General features: G+C 39.4%; 1 protein-coding gene across 1 annotated transcript; it reads right to left on the bottom strand.

Moving 5' to 3' along the window:
* Positions 1-2,986: 2,986 nt before the first annotated feature.
* On the bottom strand, positions 2,987-19,018 carry LOC148336790 (Golgi apparatus protein 1-like). The gene is made up of 26 exons (XM_088295321.1): positions 18,653-19,018; positions 14,873-14,902; positions 12,995-13,081; positions 12,639-12,854; positions 12,327-12,530; positions 11,398-11,469; positions 11,129-11,315; positions 10,459-10,676; positions 9,918-10,039; positions 9,698-9,799; positions 9,264-9,417; positions 8,487-8,624; positions 7,362-7,448; positions 7,209-7,271; positions 6,930-7,043; positions 6,492-6,580; positions 6,196-6,313; positions 6,022-6,114; positions 5,808-5,945; positions 5,360-5,483; positions 5,142-5,284; positions 4,951-5,052; positions 4,770-4,877; positions 4,516-4,636; positions 4,319-4,425; positions 2,987-3,434 (listed from the first exon to the last, which is right to left on the bottom strand). The coding sequence occupies exons 1-26, from the start codon at positions 18,992-18,994 to the stop codon at positions 3,267-3,269; spliced, it is 3,447 nt and encodes a 1,148-aa protein (XP_088151447.1). The 5' UTR covers positions 18,995-19,018; the 3' UTR covers positions 2,987-3,266.
* Positions 19,019-20,072: the final 1,054 nt, after the last annotated feature.

Consider the following 20,072-nt stretch of genomic DNA (forward strand, 5'->3'; position numbering starts at 1 on the left):
CTTTTGTCCTTCAATTTGTCTTTATTTTCAACTTGAGTCTAAAATTTGTTCTGGATTGTTTTTTAAAAAAATATCCAGGGGGGGGCATACCCAGCAAAGTTTGGGTGTTGAACTCTTTCTCCAGGAAAAAAGTTGTCACCGCTTGTTGCTCTTTGTGCAACATTGGCAGAAAAACAAAACACTGCTCGATAAAATGGGAATATACAAATATTGCCATGTCTAAAAATGGTGCAGTTACATCACATCAAATACTCTTTTTTTCAAATGGAAATAATTGAATGAGAATAATTGACTCCATTGTGTCACTTAATTTCCCCATTATGGGACTAATAAAGGACATCTTTATCTTCTCTTCAAGATAACTTTTACTCAGGTTGTTCAAATGGGAATTGAACAAGATCATTGCTCTACGTGTTCTAAAGCGAGGTGGACAGATGCAGTCGGGCCTTATTTGAGCCTAATTTGCCTAGTCTTAATAAAGCCATCTTATTACTGGAAAAAAAAATGCTCAAACAGCATTTTTGGCAAACCTTGAGCATTTATTCGATATCTCTGAATGCTTCAGTGGTGCCTTGAGACGTGAGTGACCTGAATTTATACATTTCTCGAGATTGGAGCGTTTGGCCTGTTGTTCAACTAAACATAAATCAAAGAGAATGACACTGCACATTTTAAACAACCACATAACTTGCTTAATGCTAGCACCCTAGAAAGGTTAGCAAATATACCATCAATTTTGTGGTGTTAAAACCCTAGGAGCAAAATAATGTAATATTCAAAGGCATATATGCTTTATCCTGCAAAGAATGGCTACTAAGACGGCGGCTTACTGAGGACTCTATCTCTTCTGTATGTCTAAATTATCCCGCCTCCAGATGGCCATGGTGCACACTACAAAGAGCAGCACCTTCATTAAATTGAAGCAGAAAATGTGGCAAAACTTTATTTCTATTCAATTTAATTATGACATCACTAAATGTTATTACATTATAGGGTTATTTTTCTTAAACCAAAATCCAAGACATTTGTTTTTTTGGGGGGGGGGCGCTGCAACAGATTCTTGGCATTTCGATCAATCAGATGATTCGAGTTCACATATTATTTGAGTTGTGGTCATCGAAACAAATTAATCTCATATCTCAAGGCACCAATGTGTTTGTCTTTATTCGTGAAACAAGTTATCGCAGTGGTAGAATATTGAATATTTATTTGATACTCTACTAGTGCTCCAAATTACACTGGGAATTAAAACTTTAGCGGGATATTGAAATAAAATGCTGAAACAATTTTCCATGATAGTAACTGACTGTTGTTAAAGCAGAAGAGATTCCCCGTTGTGGGTTCCAATTCATTTCCAGGACTTTTTTGTCTCCTTCAGTATGAGTCAACTTATCACGACATAAACTAATAAACTCCACCCCCAAGCTTTGGAGAAGTGGTATTTTCAAAAATTGTAACTTGTAATTTTTAACCAGGTTGATTAAATGTTACCAAATACCACACCAAATTAGCTAAAAAAATGAAAGTCTCTCTCACAGCTGCAAATCAATTCTTATTGTCTTAACTCTTACACTCCTTCTTTGCAGGCCACATGTTGTCTCTTTCTCTAGGTCCAACACATTTGGCTTTTTTTTGTGTTATTTAGGCTCAGATTTACTTGCTTAATATCACACTCAATTTTTGTCACCGTCCCTCCCTCAGTTCTTTTTTTAAGCACCACTTGTGAGGTTGTGAGAGGCTTTAAACATTAACCGCTCACCCTTCCCGTCTTCAGTTGGATAAATGAATATTGAATAATGTTATTGTTGCGTTATCGCAATTGTTTAAAAAAAAGAGGATAATATATGACATAACATGTATCATTGGTGCCTGATTGTAGCTACATCCTTCATAAAGCCGTTCAAAAGTATGACTTGTTCGTAATCGTCACAACACTAAAATAAAATCTCACTTGGAAGTTGGCATCAAAATGACTTTCAATGATAAGTAAATCAAGATGATGGAATACAGCTGATTGCCTAACAAGCTGTTATTGATGGGTTGAAGCGAGGCACAGCCAGAACCAGGTTGACTAGTTCAGGGGCGGTAACATGAACTAAAAACTAGTTGAACTTTTCATGACAAGTCAGAGTCTGTGTTTCAATAGAACTGAATTCCGAAACAAGTTTTTGTCCCTCACATATTTTCTGTTTCCGCTGTCGGTAAATGGAGTAAGTTTGAAATACTAAAGGAAATGTGGCCTAGTAAGACTACCCGTTGTACGTTGCTATCGCAAAGCGGTTGTCATGGTCGCTGCGGCTCTACTGAAACCAAAGATGTACGGTATTTTTCATCATGCACAGCCAAAAGTGACGGCACGCCAACTACAGCTCTCTTTCAAACAGCAGTGCAGACAGAGAGAGGGAGAAAAACTTCACACTATGAAACAAGGCTCAATACCCCTGAACAATTTTGGCTTCCAGTCTTGTGATCACATATTAAAGACAGTTGATATTAAATACAGTAACCCCTACCTGCATTGCTGTCATGTAGACTATACGGCATTGTTTGGCTTCACAAATGCAAATCTCATCAAAAACAATCAACAATACAAAAAAAGGCATTGAAATAAAACCAAATATTAATTGGCATGATCACGGTGAGCAGTTTGACTGTGTGAGTGTTAGCCTCACGCGGCGAACCAAAGCAGATCCTGTACACGAGGAAAGAGGACGGGACTCGTCATCCGAAATTGCTTCAAAGCAACAGCAAAACGCCTGAAAGTTTGCCTCAACATCTCAAGCTGCTGTTTAACGTCTCTTCAAAAGAAAAGAGGCGCTGCATGCTCCAGTCTTCTTTTGACCAAAAACTAGGGGAAAGGGGTCCTAACCTCGGTGGTCCTCAGTCACGCCACTAGCAGTCCTCTTTTTCATTTCATGTCCAAGTCCCACCCCAAAAAATGTGTGTGTAGATGTGTGTGTATGCATATGTGCGTGGGCGTGTACGGGTGTGTGTGTGTGTGTGTGTGTGTATATATATCTATATATGGAAAGGTGGGGGAGAAGGGGGCGCTTGAGGATTGGACAGAGGAGCGCCACTGAAAAAAAAAATGCTTTGATTTGGTGAGATAATCTCTGCTCTGTTGGGCAATATTACAGTGAAGCTTCAAAAAGAGGATGGCCACATGTGAGCACTGATGTTGGCACTGGGCATGTTAGCTGGTGACAGACTGAGGAGGAAGAGGACAAGGACAAAGGTGTGAAGCAGGTGACGGAGCTCTCGGGCTTCTACCGGTCCTTCAGTTCCCTCGTCACACGCTTGGTGATTCGACCGCACAGCAGCCCCAACAGGAAGAGGACACACAGGCTCAGTGCGATCATGAGCAGGATGTAGTTCTTCGAGGGCGAGGTCATCACCTGCACGGCCAGATCTGATAAGCCCTCTGCTGGTGCCACCTACAAGACACATAAAAGCAGCAGTTCGAGTTACTCTCACTGTATAACCAGGTGTGCACATAAAAATGTTGGTATGCTCCTCAAATGAGGACCAGAGGTTGTTATTCGGTGCTCATTTTTCCCCCCGACCCACTGACCTCATGGATTAATTTAAAGACTTGTGGCACATCTGGGCAAGGTTTGTCCTTAATATGTTTAGATATGTCAATTAAATATAATTGTAACTTTTTTTTTTTACTGTTGAACTCTGTGCTCTCAAAAGAGGTTGAAAAAAATAAAGTAGACGTATTATTTCAGCTTGTGTTACATTTGCCAACTGCATAGCCAGTAGCCGGTTAGCATACGTCGTGTTGACAGCAGCTTGGTCCGCCTCCCCGATGGACCTACGCTGATGGACAGAATCTTGACGGAAGCACGCTCCTTCTGCTTGTTAGTACAACTGCCACCAGCACAACAAGTTCCCAAGCTGTTGTTCAATTCAATGATTATTGCACTTTTCAAATAAGCCGTTCCATAAAACGAAACCTACTGTAACAAATAACAAAATTCTCACCGGGAGTCTCGCACATCATGGTTTCCCCGAAAAAGCTCTCAGGAATAAGGTGAATAAGTGCATCTTATGTCTGAGTTTTCTTTGTTTTTTTTTAAATAGGCCCATTCATTGATAATGCCTAATAATAATACATTATTTTTAAAGTTTTTCAGCCCTATTTGACTTACTTTCCTATCCTACTGCTGAAACGGTCTTAATCAAGCTGCAAACTGGCTGGCGATCAACTCAGGGTGTGCCCCGCCTATTGCCCAAAGCCAGTTGGGATAGGCTGAGGCTGAAGTTATGCGATTAAAATGAGAGATGAAAAAATAGAGATGCTTGTCGTGGTTACCTTAGCCGCGTAGCTCCACATGTCGATGCGGTCCTGAAGTCTTTTCTTACACTCAGGCTGCAGCCGAACTCGCTTGTCCTGCAATGCCTCCATCAAACATGACATCTCTGCATGGTGAGAAGGACAAGAACACCACAGGTCCTTATCGCATACAGTTTTTAATGTTTCAGGTAAAACGATTGTGTGAAAGCACCCACGTCTTCCCCTTCCAGGCGTGATGGCAGCACAGTGATGTTTGAGGTCCAAGGCACAAGCTGTGTGAAGGACCGGGTCCACAAAGATGTCTGCTTTACTCTCCTTCAGCATGTTCAAAACCTCCTGCATGCAAGCACAACAAATGATAATCAAGTAGACCCGTAAATACCTTGCGAGTATGTAAATGAACATTTTTTTGGAGTGAGATGCCTATCAAATATTGCGATCCTTTTTTTTCAGCAAAACAGAAATGTACCTTTTTACAGGTCTCCTGTTTGATTTTGAGCAGGTTGACTTTCAGACACTCTTCCACCTGACCAGTCTGCTCCTGAGCAGCTGCCTCCTCTGCACACAGCCGGGAAATCTGGGGAAGGCAGCGAAATTTCAAAAAAGGAAACGTCTGAATGAGAAAGTCCAGGTTTTAATGACCAGTGTACCTCATCCGAGCAGTGCATCTGCAGCTGTGGGTCCAGCCTGTAGTCCAGCGCTGACTCCTGGAGAATAACTCGGATCTGGTCTTCGCAGTCAGGGGACAATCTCTAAACCAAAGCAGTACATGACCGGTGACAATAGCAAAGTCTGGCTTGGCTTTATATCGGGACCAGAGCTGTTTGATTATTGGACTGACCTGATCGGCGTATTTGAGCTTGAGGCAGGCGATCACCTGACCCTCCAGCTCGTTGTCTTCGCTCGCCTTGTTCAGGATGGTTTGGCAGAATTTGGGGATGTCAGCTCTGCAAGCTTTCCTTAACACTGGGTTCAACCTGTAGTCTGGAGGAGGGCGTTAATTCAGATTTGAGCTCGCTTCTTCAAAAGCTGCACTCAACACACGTGTGTGTTATTTACCCGTGTTCTGCGTGATCTGTCTCTTGGTGATCATCTGTTTACACTTTGGATCCATCAGCTCGCTGTTCTTGTTCTGTTTCAGACACTGGAGAACATTTCTGGCATCGGCTTCAGTGCAGAATCTCTGCAGAAGAGTTTGTAATATTCAGTGAGTAGAAGTAAAAAAAAACATGAAATAAAAAAAAATTCTCAAGTGGAAATTTCAGATAAGCACTTTATGTGAATTTATTCTGTATGCAGGGAATTGTTTTTCTTCTTTTTTTAAAGTTATTAAAACAAGTCACATATATGTTTACATTTCAGTAAAAAATATTTTTTTCCCTTTTACCAAGTTTGGAGTTTTTTCGTTTTACTCCAGTAAAAGGGGGTTGTGTCCTACTTTTATTGAGAATTGTGTCCATGTCCCGATATTTATGGAACTCACTGTATTTGTTGTGCTTCTACTCGCCTTGATCATTTGCTTACACACTCTCATAAGCTGGTAGTCAAGTTCTGGGTCAGTCATCTCGGCCTCCTGCAGCTTGAAGATCCGCTGGTGGCAGCGCTGACTGAGCTGCTTCTTCTGCTCCTTCAGACACTCAATCATCTGAGGAGGAAGGTGAAGAGCGAGTTGTTGGAAAGGGTTGAAGAATTTGTTGGTGATCTAACGTTTCTAATCTTACCTGAGCATTGCCAAAGGCCACGTTAGGACACAGACGACTGATGTCGGATTTGCAAGGATCATACAGCTCTGGTTCCAACCTTATATCCTCCGACTAGAAGAAGAGTTGTACATTTTAGCTGAAATGCGTATTTGGTTTAACAAGCAGAACTTATTTCATCCGAAACATATTAACCATTTCGAGCTCCTCCACACGCAGCTGTTTACGACATTTCAGGGAGACGCGCTGCTCTCTGGCCTCCTGCAGTGTGTCGTTCCTCACAGTGGTGCTGAGGCAGATGACTACATCCACTCTGAACGCCAGACAGAGGATCATTCATGATTTGCAATCAGATAAGATAAAACAATCCTATTTTGAGGGAATTTTCCAGATAAGCTATGATTAGTCAATTAAAGTGAGATAAAATGTGAAAATTAGACAGAGAGAGAGCAAGTAAGGCAGAAATGCAATGCAAATATTATTGTACATACTTCTTTTTGATGTTCGGACACAAGCGAAGTACATCTTCCTTACAAGCCATCTTGAATTTGTAAGAGAAGCGGAAATCTTTCATTTGAATCTATACAGGAAGACAAGAAGACTTTGAGTTTGTGAATCAGTGGTAACTTTCTCACTCAGTAAATGTAATTTATATAGTGCCAAATTTCAATTGCTTATTTCAGGGCACTTTTCTAACCGTGAGCTAAACCTGTGGTATATCCTTATCAATTTCCAAGTGGAAAATTGCCAATGAGTTGCCACAGTGAAAAAAATCCCCCTGTGTAAAAGGAACCAACCCCAAAAAATACTATTTTAAAAACCTTGTTTAATCCAACCCCCCAAAAACCAAAAGAAGTAACCCTTTTTACCCTCGCTGAGGTGAAAGCCGTTTACCATACATTTTACTTTGCAGGTTGTAAGAAACTAACCAGCTGGAAGTGCGTGACGCCAACTGAACACTTTTCATTCATCTCCTTTTGGTGTTTGTTCTGAACCAAACATTCCATAAGGTCACCGGTGTCAATTTGGTTGTCAGCCAAGTCCTAAGAACAAACACACACACACACACAGTCTAAGGTGTATTGCCTTCTCCTTTTCTATTTAAAAGTTCAGAGACTACCAGGTCAGCCCAAGTTTTACAAGACCTAACAGACTTTGTCATACATCTTAAGTCATGTGCAGGTTGTTAGTGGTAGAAATGTGCTCACATGGCAGTGGGCCTGGATCATGGGCTCGCAAGCTCTGATTAATAGTGCATCTATTTGGATATCCTGCGTGAGACAAAAATATGAAAAGGAAACAATTTCAGGGTTAAATTTATTCTCTCCACATACTACTACTTAAGCGATGGCATTGCTGACCTCTGATTCCAACTCGGTCAGGTTGCCTACGACATCCCTGCAGGCAGACACCAGGTCTTCCAAATGTTCCTGCAGACACTCAAGCTCCTGAGAAGCAACACAAACACACACACAAACGTTTAAAAATGACCAGATTATTCCCCTTTTTGAGGGTCACAGCATACTCAAAAAGACGCACAGGTTTAACCTGGTGGAAATATTTTCACTGTATGTCTGGCAACCCAAAAATAGCTCAGTAGTGCTGCCTGGAATTTTGTAAAAACATTTCCACAACACCAGTTTCATCAATTGAATTTGAATTTATAACAACAGGACACACAAAAAAAAAAGCCTCAAAGAATTTGAACAAGACTTTGACCATTTTGGTTTGAAGCCGCCATGGACAAATTCCAGGGCTCATACTTTGACCAAAACCTGTTAGAAAATTTATAGTTTTCAAGAAATGTATTGAAACCCAACATAACGTCAGCACTCACTCGTCAAGGCAAAATTTGCTGTCAACATTGGTGTTGTTGTACGGATGTACATTGCGAAAATCCATCCTTGAATTTAATCTTCTTTCTTAGATTCGCTGACAATTTTCAGCCAAAAATATAAACAAACGAGCTTATACGGGCCAAAATTCTAGGTGTGCACTAAGTGAGCTCCTTAAAATTTAAAATCTCATTTACCCTAAAAAAAACTAATTTTAAATGGTGTTAATTAAATATTATTCATGAGAAAAGCAGTTGGAAGTAGAATAAACCAAGTTATTTCGTAGATTTTAGAGTTGTTTGAAGTCCAAATTGCTTTTTTTTTTTCTTTAGAACATTCCAAAAGAATAGCAACTCAATTCCTTGTCAAATTAATCAAGAGAGAGATAATCAGGGTTACCATGGGAAATTATCCAATTCCATGTATATTGTCTGAAAATTATATAACATATATAACATGTAATATTTTGTGCAGTATAAAATATCAGCCATGGCTTGAAGAAAGGTTGGGAACCACTGATCAATAGCATGCAACTCAAAGGGGAAAGGGAAAAGAACAAACCAAATAAACCCCGCAAAGTAGGCTTACAGAATTAAAAAAGCCTACATAAAACCTGCATCATCATCAGCTTTAAACAGTCACTTGTCTGACCTGTCCAGTGTCGGTCTTCTCGCTGCACCACTTGCCAAGGTCCGTCATGCAGCGCTTCTGCAGCTCAGGGTCTAGTTTCACGTCGAGCGCCCTCTGGTGGAGAATTCGCTGAACCTCCACTTTACAGTCTCGCGATAACTGCACAACACACAAACGAGCACCATCATGACTATCCAAAAGATAATGGTACAAAAATATACACTCTCATTATAATGTGGAGCAAGCAGCCTCAAAATTATGACCATAATAAAAATCTTTTTAAAATAAAACCATTCTGTGTCAATCCAAAATGAGAACTATTACTTTTTGCAAATTAAGACATCATATTTTACACAGTGCTTATTGAATTTATTATTAGTAGTACTGGATTGAATATCATTATACTGAAAAAGTGGTCATAATGTTTTGGCTGGGTGGTGTTTATTAAACATAATGCCAACATGCTATCATCTCAACATTTTTTTAGTTGTAGTTTTTCTATCAAATCAAATCAAAGATTAAGTCCTGAAAACAGTACCACAGATAATATTGTCCATACAAATTAAAATGTCATTCCAACCCTTCCACAATCATTAGTCCCCTCCATTTCCTTAATCATTTGCATCTTTCACCAGAATATTGATTGACATAACTAGATGAATACTTACCTGATTGTCAGGGTTTACCTATTAAATTCAAAAACATGTAACAATTTTGTTTTTTTAATCGCAGGAACAAATTGGAATTCCTCCAATACAATGTCATATTCAGATTAGAGTTTCTGCTGTCACATCATACCCGACGGCCCTGCTCCTCAGTGCGGTAGGCATGGCGGTACAGGCAGGAGAAGACAGCGCCTGGCGGCATCAACTCACTGGTCTCATTCCAGCCATGCGTGTGACAAAGTCGAGCGGCATCGCCTTGGCATTTCTTGTACAATAGAGGGTCCAATCTGGGAAATGAAATAAGAGGACAGCATTTCATTTTTGTCACTAAACGTATCTTTGCAATGTGGTATGTAAACAGACTATGCATTTAAAAAAAACAATGTAAAAAAATGTAAAACTTTTACAGTCCAAAGAACAACAATGTTCAGCTATAAAAAGATTGTACGCAGGGAGTTACTAATTCCACTTGACAAATAAAAATAGAGCGAGGAGAGGGACACGCATCAGATATTGGGGAAATTGGCTTGTTGAGAAATCCTTCATCCTTTCAGTAAGCACACTCACTTCCAGTCCCTTGATATAAAATACTGGAGCTCCAACAGTCGATGCTCACAGTCCTCCACCATCTTTTCTGTGTACAGATGCTCCATCAGACAAGACAAGATCCTACACACACACACACACACGTACGCACGCGCAATGAGGGTTTACTCTCTGAAAGGAAGGTTCTTATTCATCTGATCTTTCACATATTTTGTGTGTGTGAATGTGTGTGTGTCCTCACATTGGGTCTCCATTGCGGATATGTTTGCAGGCCGTCTGGATGACGGACTCACAGGCCTCATTGAGTGCTCGGTCGATCCTGTAGTCAGCGCCAGGGTCGGCTGACTGGATCAGTGTCTGAAGCTGCAGTGGATGGATGGTAAATGGGAGAATAAAAAAGCAACAACTGGAAAAGAAAACGCTGCAGAATACAAGATGTGTGTTTTTTTTTTTTTACATCTACTGGAGCCAGAGCCAGAAAGCCGAGTGCAAATCTCAAATCTGTGGTCGTTTCGTATAATCTCTACAATTGTTTGCTGTTAACCTTTGCACCTTGGCACATTACAAGTTACTAACAAGCATTCCAAACTCAGAAGAGTTTGCTTTCAGAACCCTCCAAATCTCATTTGGTGTGCATACTAAAAAATCACAGTGTCATAATTTGACAGCAAAGCTGCTTTCTTTCTTAAAAAACAAAACAAAACAAAAAAAAAAACGTAAATGTGTAAGTAACCATTCCAATCATTGTTTCTGTATTCCCTTGCGTTACCGCCGTTACTTACAGCGGTTTGGCAAACACCGTCGACAGAAGCGCTACGGTCACCACGGCCGATCCTCATCAGGCAATGCAGAGTGCGGCCTTTGCGGTGAAGTCCGGAGCAGTGAGTCTCAATCTCAGCCCGGCAGTGCAGCACAATCTCGGGACTGAGAGAGAAGTCCTCCATCAGCATCCGCCGATAGTCCAGCATTTCACCCTGACACTCGCCGGTGACCGTGCGACCTACAGAGTACACAAAACAATATAGAAAAAAAAATTATTAAAAAAAAACAAACTGAGGAATGGATGATGATGACTTCATGATCATAACCTTGTACATCAAGATAACATGTCATTTCATGAACAACACTTTTCAGCAAGGATTCAGCAAATTGGTGGAAATATCTGCCTCTTTTGGTGCTAATACTGGGTCATGTTGCAGAGCATCAGTATATTAATAGGGACAGCATGTCCTGTCCAACATCATACAGAACTGGGACAGTCGGATGGAAATGTTAAATGGGCTGCACATGTATAAAGCTTTTGAAGCAAGTTAATGTTTTGAATACATTGCCACTGAAATTTATGTCAACCATGCAGTTATACAAATGTCATCAATCAGTGTTATTTTTTATTAGAGGGATGCAAGATCATTGATGATATTTGAAGACGAGGAAGCTAAGTTAAGAAGTCACCTCGGTGCACAGCGGCCTCTAGACACAGGAGCAGGTAGGAGAGACGGGCCTCGCGGGCACGCGGCATGTTGGTATCGAGGCTGCACCGATGTTTCCTCAGGTCAAGCTTACAGGCTTTAGCCAGAGAGTAACTGACCCTGAAGTCCTGAGAGATCAGTTTTTGCCGCGTTGTCAGTGCATCTCGGCACTATAAGGAAAGAGAAAGACCACATTTTGCTAAAACACAACCAAGTGAGCAAGTAGTGAACCAACAAACAAGCATCAAACACCTTTTCTGACATGGCCTCTTCGAACTTGTGGTTGAACAGGCACTTGTAGACTTTTCCCTCTCCTGCCTGTGTCTAGAATAAAGAGAATGAAAATGAGATCTGTTTTTCCTTAACAGAACAATACTTTTGAGGACATATTTAATTGAATGAAGAAGTTTAGCATATCATAAAATGCATTCAGTGTACAGTGTTTCCCCCTTCCTTCCATTTTCTACATCGCTTGTTCTCATTCGGGTCGCAGATGAGCCGCTGATTTTTCTGACTGGCTGGGGCAACAAAAATAAAACAAGCATTCACATTCTCCTAACCTAACCTAAAGAGCATGATGCCTGATTCAAACTGAGAACATTTGAACTGTGAGACAAAGCTAGGCACTTCTTATATCCAACCATCCATTATCCGCACGACATTTCATTGAAGAAAAAAAAAAAGCAACAATTTTACAGCAAAGTTTTGAATCTTTGCATTCTAAAAAATGCTTACAAATTAAAAAAATAACTAATAAAAAAATAAAAATACAATACAATTTTATTTATATAGCGCTTTTCATAACAGCTATAGCTGTAACAAAGCGCTTAACCTTTGAGTTTGGCCATTTTCATAAATATTTATATTGGAGGGCAGCAGTTTCGTCAGCTGCCTCGTGCATATTTTGTGGCATGTCATTTGACATAGGGTTCTATCTTTGATGCAAATCAATGACCCGTGAATATCTGAATACGACTGGTGGAAATTTATGGAAATTCAAGGTTCTGAAAAAAGCAAGTACCATTGTGGCATTTGACCTCAGTTACTAGCTATTTCTTCTTCTATTTCCATGTGAAGTTAGCAATTAGTGACTGACGTGGCAGGATATATGGATGGAAACTTTTAATACGCATGATAATTATATGAATAATTCAAAAAAGAGAAAAAAAGCGCATCCTTACATTCTGGCAGAATCTCTCGCGGTCGTCTCGACAGGAAAAGTAAAGGTGTCGATCAAGGTGAAAATCATCTGATGACAGTTCTGCAACGCGCAGGATAGCCTTCTGACATTCCTCTTTGATTGGACGAACTTGGTCTTGCTGCTCTGCCTCCCTAACAAGTGCCTTTTCCAGACAAGCGATGACTTCCCCTTGGCTGTGGATGTCCTGATGTGCAAAGGCAACAGCAACAAATACAAGAATCAAATCTAAAATCAAAGGCGCCACAGCTACATTGTAAACATTAATGAGGCATTCACTTTCATAAAACGTTACCTTGTGTCCGATGCTGATGCTCCCGCAGCGTAGATTGTTGATGTCTTCTTTACATTTGTCCATGAAGCCACAGATTAGCCGGTAGTCACTGAAGATAATACTGGTCATCTTGGTGATGTACTGATTGCATTGATACTCGCTGATGTTTCCACGGTGATCGACCAGACAAGATACGAGGTAGCCTCTCCCACGTTCCTCCTCGTTACACTCCTTAAGCTATGGTTATATAAGGAGATGAAAAAAAATGAAAGCGACTTCTGTGCATGGAAGTAAGGCGAGTGAACCACGACGCTAACAGTGACTGCCATAACCAATGTCTTTGCAGGTATAGTATATAACCTCAGCTGATTACAAACCTCAGAGATTGTGCTCTTGCAAACTTCTATGGCCACCGACTCAAACTTTGGATCTGTGGTCAGATTCAATTTGTAGTTCCACAGGAGCTGATGAAGAGAGTTATTCAGTGTGAGACATTCAGCGCTTGGTATTCATTTATTGTTCATATTTACCATATTTTACAGGCCATTTACCGTAACATTGGGTGCAGTATCGATGAACGGGTCTATTTTAAATTGAAAAACAAAAAACAAAACAAACAAACAAACGTACATAAGGCTCATGAAGCGCATTTTTTTTCGGGAAGCATTGTATGCTAAATAGTTTACTCTAATTGTACCAGATATTTATTCAATAAATTTAACGCTATTATGTTAGGTTCAGACCGGTCGAAAACTTCGGGTAGCGCCATGTGTCTCACTTGCTATTGTTCGCTCAGAGCAGAGGAAGGGATCATCCGACAGACAAAAAAAAAATGTTTGAACATTGCTAGTCAATCTGTTAACAAGTGGTTGTGTTATTACTTTGGCTATGGCTAAAGGTTATCAATTATTATTATTTTTTTTAAATGAAGGATTTTAGTCCGCCTTAAGGTTTGAAAAATAGGGTATTATGCTTCCATTACGGGGAGTTACTTAAAGCAATTTGCTGTGAACGAGCGAGAAATTTCAACAATCTAAGTACAATAACGCACAGTGACGATCGCGTGTATTGATGAGCGAAAACCTTTGGCTCTCGTCCAAATGAGAAAAATGTGAAAGGTTTGTTTGTTTGTAGCCACACTCTGAGTCAATCTAAGTCTTAAAAACAGATTACTGATGAAGGCCGTATCCCACTGAGCAACGAAGGGTTGCCGAGTTTCGTCATGGTTTGTTCGAGGTCGCAAACGGGTGCAAAGACATTCGTCAACAGTTTTAATGACCATACACAGTTTTTCTGTTCACCATGATAATTGGAAGATTTTGTGCCGAAAACAAAAACTGCATACTGTTGACAAACGATTGGCGAAAGTTTTTCTGACCATTAGTGAACTTGAACCTTGAACGAACCCTGACGTAAAATTGACATTCATGACATTCGCAAACACTTGCAAATCTTTGCTGCTCAAGGAGGGGTACAATCCATTCATTCGCTCCAACTGTCTACGCAGCTGCCGTAGCGATCATTAAAGATCAGGATTATTCTACAAAAGTGCATTTATTTCAAGAAACACTTTTATTCACCACTGAACTAAGCGTCAAATAAAGCATTTTAAGGTTGTGGGTACAGAGTTTGTCTTTATCGGAAATATGTCTGAGAACTGCAGTCAATCAAGATTTAAAACTGTCTGTCAATAAGTTGATTATAATTCACTGCCGTCTGAACCCAGTAATACTGAAAAGTGCTTATTTCCAGAGAATGTTTCTGGGGATTACAGAGCGCCTTTAGTGAGACGAGACCAAGGAAAAAGCATCGATACACTACATATTTAAATTCATGAAAAATGCTGTACTGCATATAGTAAAGGAAGTTACTTAACAAACCAAGGCCATGTTTATGGAAAATGTTTTCCTGAGCAACACAAGAAAGGCTGTTTTTGTGTGTCTTTGAGAGACACATTCTAATTGCACCAACCACTTTCTACTTGTGCAATAAATGTCCAAATTGTTGCCTAACCGTGGTGTGTCACTGAAGTCTGGAGGTTTGTTTTGCACACAGACCAGCGTTTGGATTTAATTGCTCCTAGAGAAGAGCTGCCATGTGGAAACTGTGGTGAGCAATGCACTTTTCACCGCAGGTAATTTATTTCGGAAAAAAAAAAGGATTATCCAAAGTTGACAAAAAAAAACCACTAAGACAACAATACAGACACAATGTACCTTGTACAAGGTAAGAATAAATTGTGTTCATGTACTTACATGGTTGCAATCAGGAGCCATTTCAGTTTCCTGCAGACACACAAAAGCAGATCATTGTATAAACCATTTGTATGACAAAAAAACACTTTAGTGGCAGTGATACACATTTAAATGCACATTTTCAATAGAAATATTGTATTTGGTGCAGCAAGTTGGCAATGTATCAAATACAAAAACTTCTTCAAGATGTAATTTATGCAACCTGTGTTTTGTAAATTATGTGCCCATTCAGAACAGAATGCAATGTATGCAAATGGTGTCTGCCACGCATAAATCATAATACTGCTCATTGGTCAACAGCAAATTTTTATCAGATACTATGTGCTCCTAAATGTAATTTCAACGCTTATTTCAAAAGTTTAAAAAAATATTCTAGCATATCTGTTATTAATAAGATTTTCACATTATTGTTTTTAAGTTTGACCTGTAAAAGCTCACACAAAATGGATTTTACCATACTTTGTAATTTATATTAAAAACTGCTCAGAAAAGAATCCTTCTGTTACTGAAACCCTTAATTCATTAATGTAACTAAATATATAACTAAATTTAAAAAATATATTATTATTGTTATTATTATGAAAACGTGATGTGCTTGAGTAAAAAAACAGGGCATAATCGGAATCAGCACCAAAAAAATACTAAGAAAGGTTTACTTGCATTGCTGATTAAAAAAAGACGTGTGAAAATTTGTTTGACGAGCGTAATCTTCTATTGTGATTGGTGTGGCAATGCTAATCCTAAAGCAGAAAGTGATGGGATTGACCGCAAACAGGAAGTCTCTGCGGGCTATGGAAAGATTCCTCCTTGCTAATCAGTGGTGCCACTTTTCTGACATAAGAATTGAGGCCTCAAAGCACCATAAATCAATCTTAAATGCTTTAACGCGACCTCTTGCTGCTTTGCAGGTTTTTTTGTGTGAGTGTGTATCTTCCTCTCCAGAGAGGAGGCAAATTTATAAGAGCCACTTTCCTCTTCTGGAGGCCACAGCTGTTACAAAACCTGAAGCAATGCAATTATCTCAGAATAGGGGCCTGAGGAGGAGCAGGACTGAGAGTGTGCTGTGTGTGTGTGTGTGTGTGTGTGTTGGACCGTCAGCATAGTGGTGAACAGCATTGTGCTGATGTACCAGAGACACAAATACACATTAGGTTAATCAACACACATGCATTCTTTCAGCATAAACAATACATATTTATGTTTTTTTTTAATCTTATGCTACACAAATGAGGTTGCTTATTGTGTGTCGCAAATCTAGTCTGGTCCACTGATATTGCAATACTTACACAATTCTCAACTTTTTGACTGTAAACACAATGAGTCTGAAATTAAACAAGAAACAGGTTCCCTTGCATTTATTGCTATTGTTACTGCTGACGAAAGCAACAAGATGAATTCTGAAATGTTTCAGGCAATATTATCACATTCAGCCTAATGCTGTAGAACGTTGATTGGCACTTCACAGTGCATATGGCGAATGACCCAAAGCATACCACAAAAGCAACCAAAGAGTTTTAAGGAAAAGAAGTGGAATGTTATGCAAGGGCCAAGTCAATCATATGGCCTGAATCCGATTGAACATGCATTTCACTTGTGAAGACAAAAAGGAAGGGGAAAAATGTCACACTATGCATTCCAGATTTCATAGTTGTAATTGACTGCAAAGCATTTGTAATCAATTACTAGAAGATTGATTTAAGATTGTTAATTTGTTCCATTATGGTCCCATAATCGTCGATGTCTCGTGAAAAACCAGAATGTTCAATTTTGTATTTTTTTTATTTTCACATTAATGGGATGTCTGTAATACGGAGACTCCATTAACATAAGAAATTAAAGGGGGAAAAAATTATATATATATATATATATATATATATATGCTATTAAAGCATCAACTCGGGATTCTTTTTTTTTTTTAAATCCATGCGATTAAATATTTTAACTAACACAGAACTCAGAAACCAAAACAATTTGCATATCTTGCAAAGCCAAATTCAAATATTGTTCTATATTAGCTGTACATCTTTAGCCCATCATCTTAATCACCCTGCTTAAATTATGACTGGGCCTTGAAAATCAACACTGTTGGAGTGTGGTGCTTATAACTAAATGTACTGTATACGTTTTGAGAATTGTTTCTAAAAAAAAAAACTTCCTGCAACGATGACTCCATTGAGATCGTATTCAAGGATTAAAGAAAGCTATCAGGACAGACTTTGATTTAAAATACATTTCATATTTGGTGATTTTACATTAATTATAAGATATTATTCCAGTAAATACTTGTTAAAAGCTACACAAAAATAGTAGTAGAAAAAATTTGATTAATCGAAATTAATAATTAATTATGTTTTAATTAATTATTAATTATGTGGACATAAGTGCTTTTCACAGGACAGTGACAATATATAAATGGTTGCACTTCTTACACCATTAATCTGATTGGAATGCAAAACCTCTCAAATTAAAGCTCAATGTCGGCGTTTAAAGACCCATCTTTCCCATTTTATTTCAAATCCAGTGTAGTGGTAAGAGCCAAAAGGATGAGACTTGTATCGATGTCCCAATATTTATGGAGCTGAATGTATAGTATAGTATAAGAGAATGCAACTACTTATTGTGCCATAAAATATTGTAAATATTTTGGAAAAATGTGTTTTAGCTATAAACAGTAATTTGTTCAGTATACACATTTGTACATGAAAAGAGGAAAACGATGCTATGGCTGTCTAAACTGGTTCCCGTCTCAATAAAAATATCCCTATGTGATGTTTATTTAATTTTATGTCACATTATCTAAATTGCATTGTATTGTATCATATAATTTCTGACAACACAGCCTGACAATGAATAAGTTGAGCTCCTTCAACAAATATAGTTCTTAATACTTTTTAAAATAAAATTTAAAAAAAACAACACAAGGAACTTTTGTCATGTCTGACTGCAATGTTTTGTTAATGATTGGCTAAAGTGTCTGCTGAGCTCATCCTTATGCTCAGTGGTAAACACTCTTGCCACAGCCAGTTTGAAAAAGTAACTTACGTAAAAGAGCTCTCAAACAAATTGCCACAATGAGGATTCATCTTTGTCAATGAATGTGTCAAAGAACACATCTGTCGCAAGTTCTCATCAATGTTATTAACAAGCTTCTGCCTTTGAGAGTAATCATATGAGATCATGTGAGATTACAGGGCGACATGACCTCCTTTTCTGTACTACCTGATAGGAGCCCACCCGAAGTTGACATACAAAATAAAATGTAACACCATCCACCCATTTTCGATACTGTATGATACTCTTCAGGTTCATGGGGTGAGCTTTAAGGAACGGCAAAAAAGACAACATGCAACTCCACTCATAAATGTGAGTTGGATGTGCAAACCACTCGGTTTTCGACCCGCCTATGTTGTAAAAGCAACAAATGAAAATTCACTTGGGTGTGTGTATCTGTGATTTACTTTTGCATTACCAACCAGTGTGCCGCAAAGATGAGCAGTGGCCCAAAATATATTTAGTATATTTTGAAAGCTAACTTGGGGGGGGGGGCAGTATGAGCCTGTGTAACAACCTCAAAATGCAGTATGGCACGGTCTTAAATAAATGGATTTGCATGTCGAATTTATTAGTGTACTTGAAGAAAATACACGTGAACCTACACGACGCCGTCCATCAGTCTACGAATGCATCTTCACCTCCACGTCCACCTCAATGCTGTGAAGCTGACAGCTGTGGCTCGAAATCACCGCGACACGGCCAGCATCATCAGCACCCAAAACTTACCTCTCGGCGGTCCTGTAGACACTCCAGCACTGACAGGTTATTGGCCCAGGTGTGTTTGGGACAGAGCCGGGTCAGGTCCTCTCTGCAGGCCTCCTCCTCGGACAGCTTCCAACCGGTCGCCCTTCGAGGCTGCGAGGCCCCGGCGGCGGCGGCGGCGGCGGCGGCGGCGACGGCGGCAGGTGCATCCTTGGCTTGTGACTCAGCGGCTCTGAGGACGACCTGGTTGTTCGCTGGTTCGGCAGGGCCGCTGGCGGCCTTGAGGCCCAAGACGGAACCGAAGCCACCGAGGCACACGCATGATGACAGCAGTAGCAGCAGCGGAGAGCGACTGTACGTCGCCATCTTCACACCACCGTAAAGCTCGGACTGCGAGAAGAACGACATTGCACTACTTCCGGTCAGTAAATTCACAATAAAAGAGTTGTGACGCAAAGAACAAATGTCGGTTTAACTATAATAAAGGCCTTACCATTTATTATAGAGAAATTCTTCGTCAGATCCACTTTTGATTACAACACATAATATACGGGAATTTTCATCCAATAATCTCATCCAATAATAGTGCAGCTGGGCCAGGGGTCATGATGGAGTACCCCAGGACCTGTTCTAAAGATAGAGAGCGCCAGTGAAGGGCAATTCTGATTTCCCAGGAATGCTGTAAGGGTTATCATTTTTGAGAAATCATTAACATGATCAGTTTATTCACATCAATGAATTGAATAAAATATTAGTACATAATAACATTCCGTTATTAAATGTAATTTAAAGATAATGATAAAGATATCCTTCATGAGTCCCACAATGGGGAAATTTTCTGTGTTACAGCAGCAAAGATACTGATGCGGCGGCGTTAATGTATTACATTAGCAGCAGACCTTCAGAAAAAACAAACCTGTGCGAATATACACAGTATATATGCATATACACAAATCCTCATGTATATACTCACTTACATGGGGGATTTTTGTACTATTTCAAAAATGTGTATTAAATGGACAGCCCTTCACATTAATCATACGCCTACCCAAGTGTGGTCGATGCTTTTGATGCTGAGGCCAGTTAAATATTTGTCGTAAATGGTTGACCACATGTAGGTTTTTGTTAACTGGAAATTTGCAAGGGTCCACCTTGCTTGAATGGCTCTTTATCTGAACCAAAATACTGTTAAAAAAATCAACATCTTAATTAGAAGGTGAAAAGTTATTAGCAACAGTTCCAATCACCCTAGCCTCTAATGTTTGTTTTTTAATGGAAAAAAGAAAAACTAAGCAACCCTTACATTTTTATTTATAAATTTAATCTCTAAAAAAATGGAAAAAGAAAAAGCAAGTATTTGAAGCAATCAGGCGAGCATCTTGGCGAGAGCCAAGAAAATTAGTGAGAGGCTAATAAAACGAGATATTACAAGCTGTCATTACAA

This window comes from Idiotropiscis lumnitzeri, chromosome 5, assembly GCF_059441095.1.
Source record: "Idiotropiscis lumnitzeri isolate Australia: NSW breed Sydney's pygmy pipehorse chromosome 5, RoL_Ilum_1.0, whole genome shotgun sequence".
In the NCBI taxonomy this organism is placed as follows: domain Eukaryota; kingdom Metazoa; phylum Chordata; class Actinopteri; order Syngnathiformes; family Syngnathidae; genus Idiotropiscis; species Idiotropiscis lumnitzeri.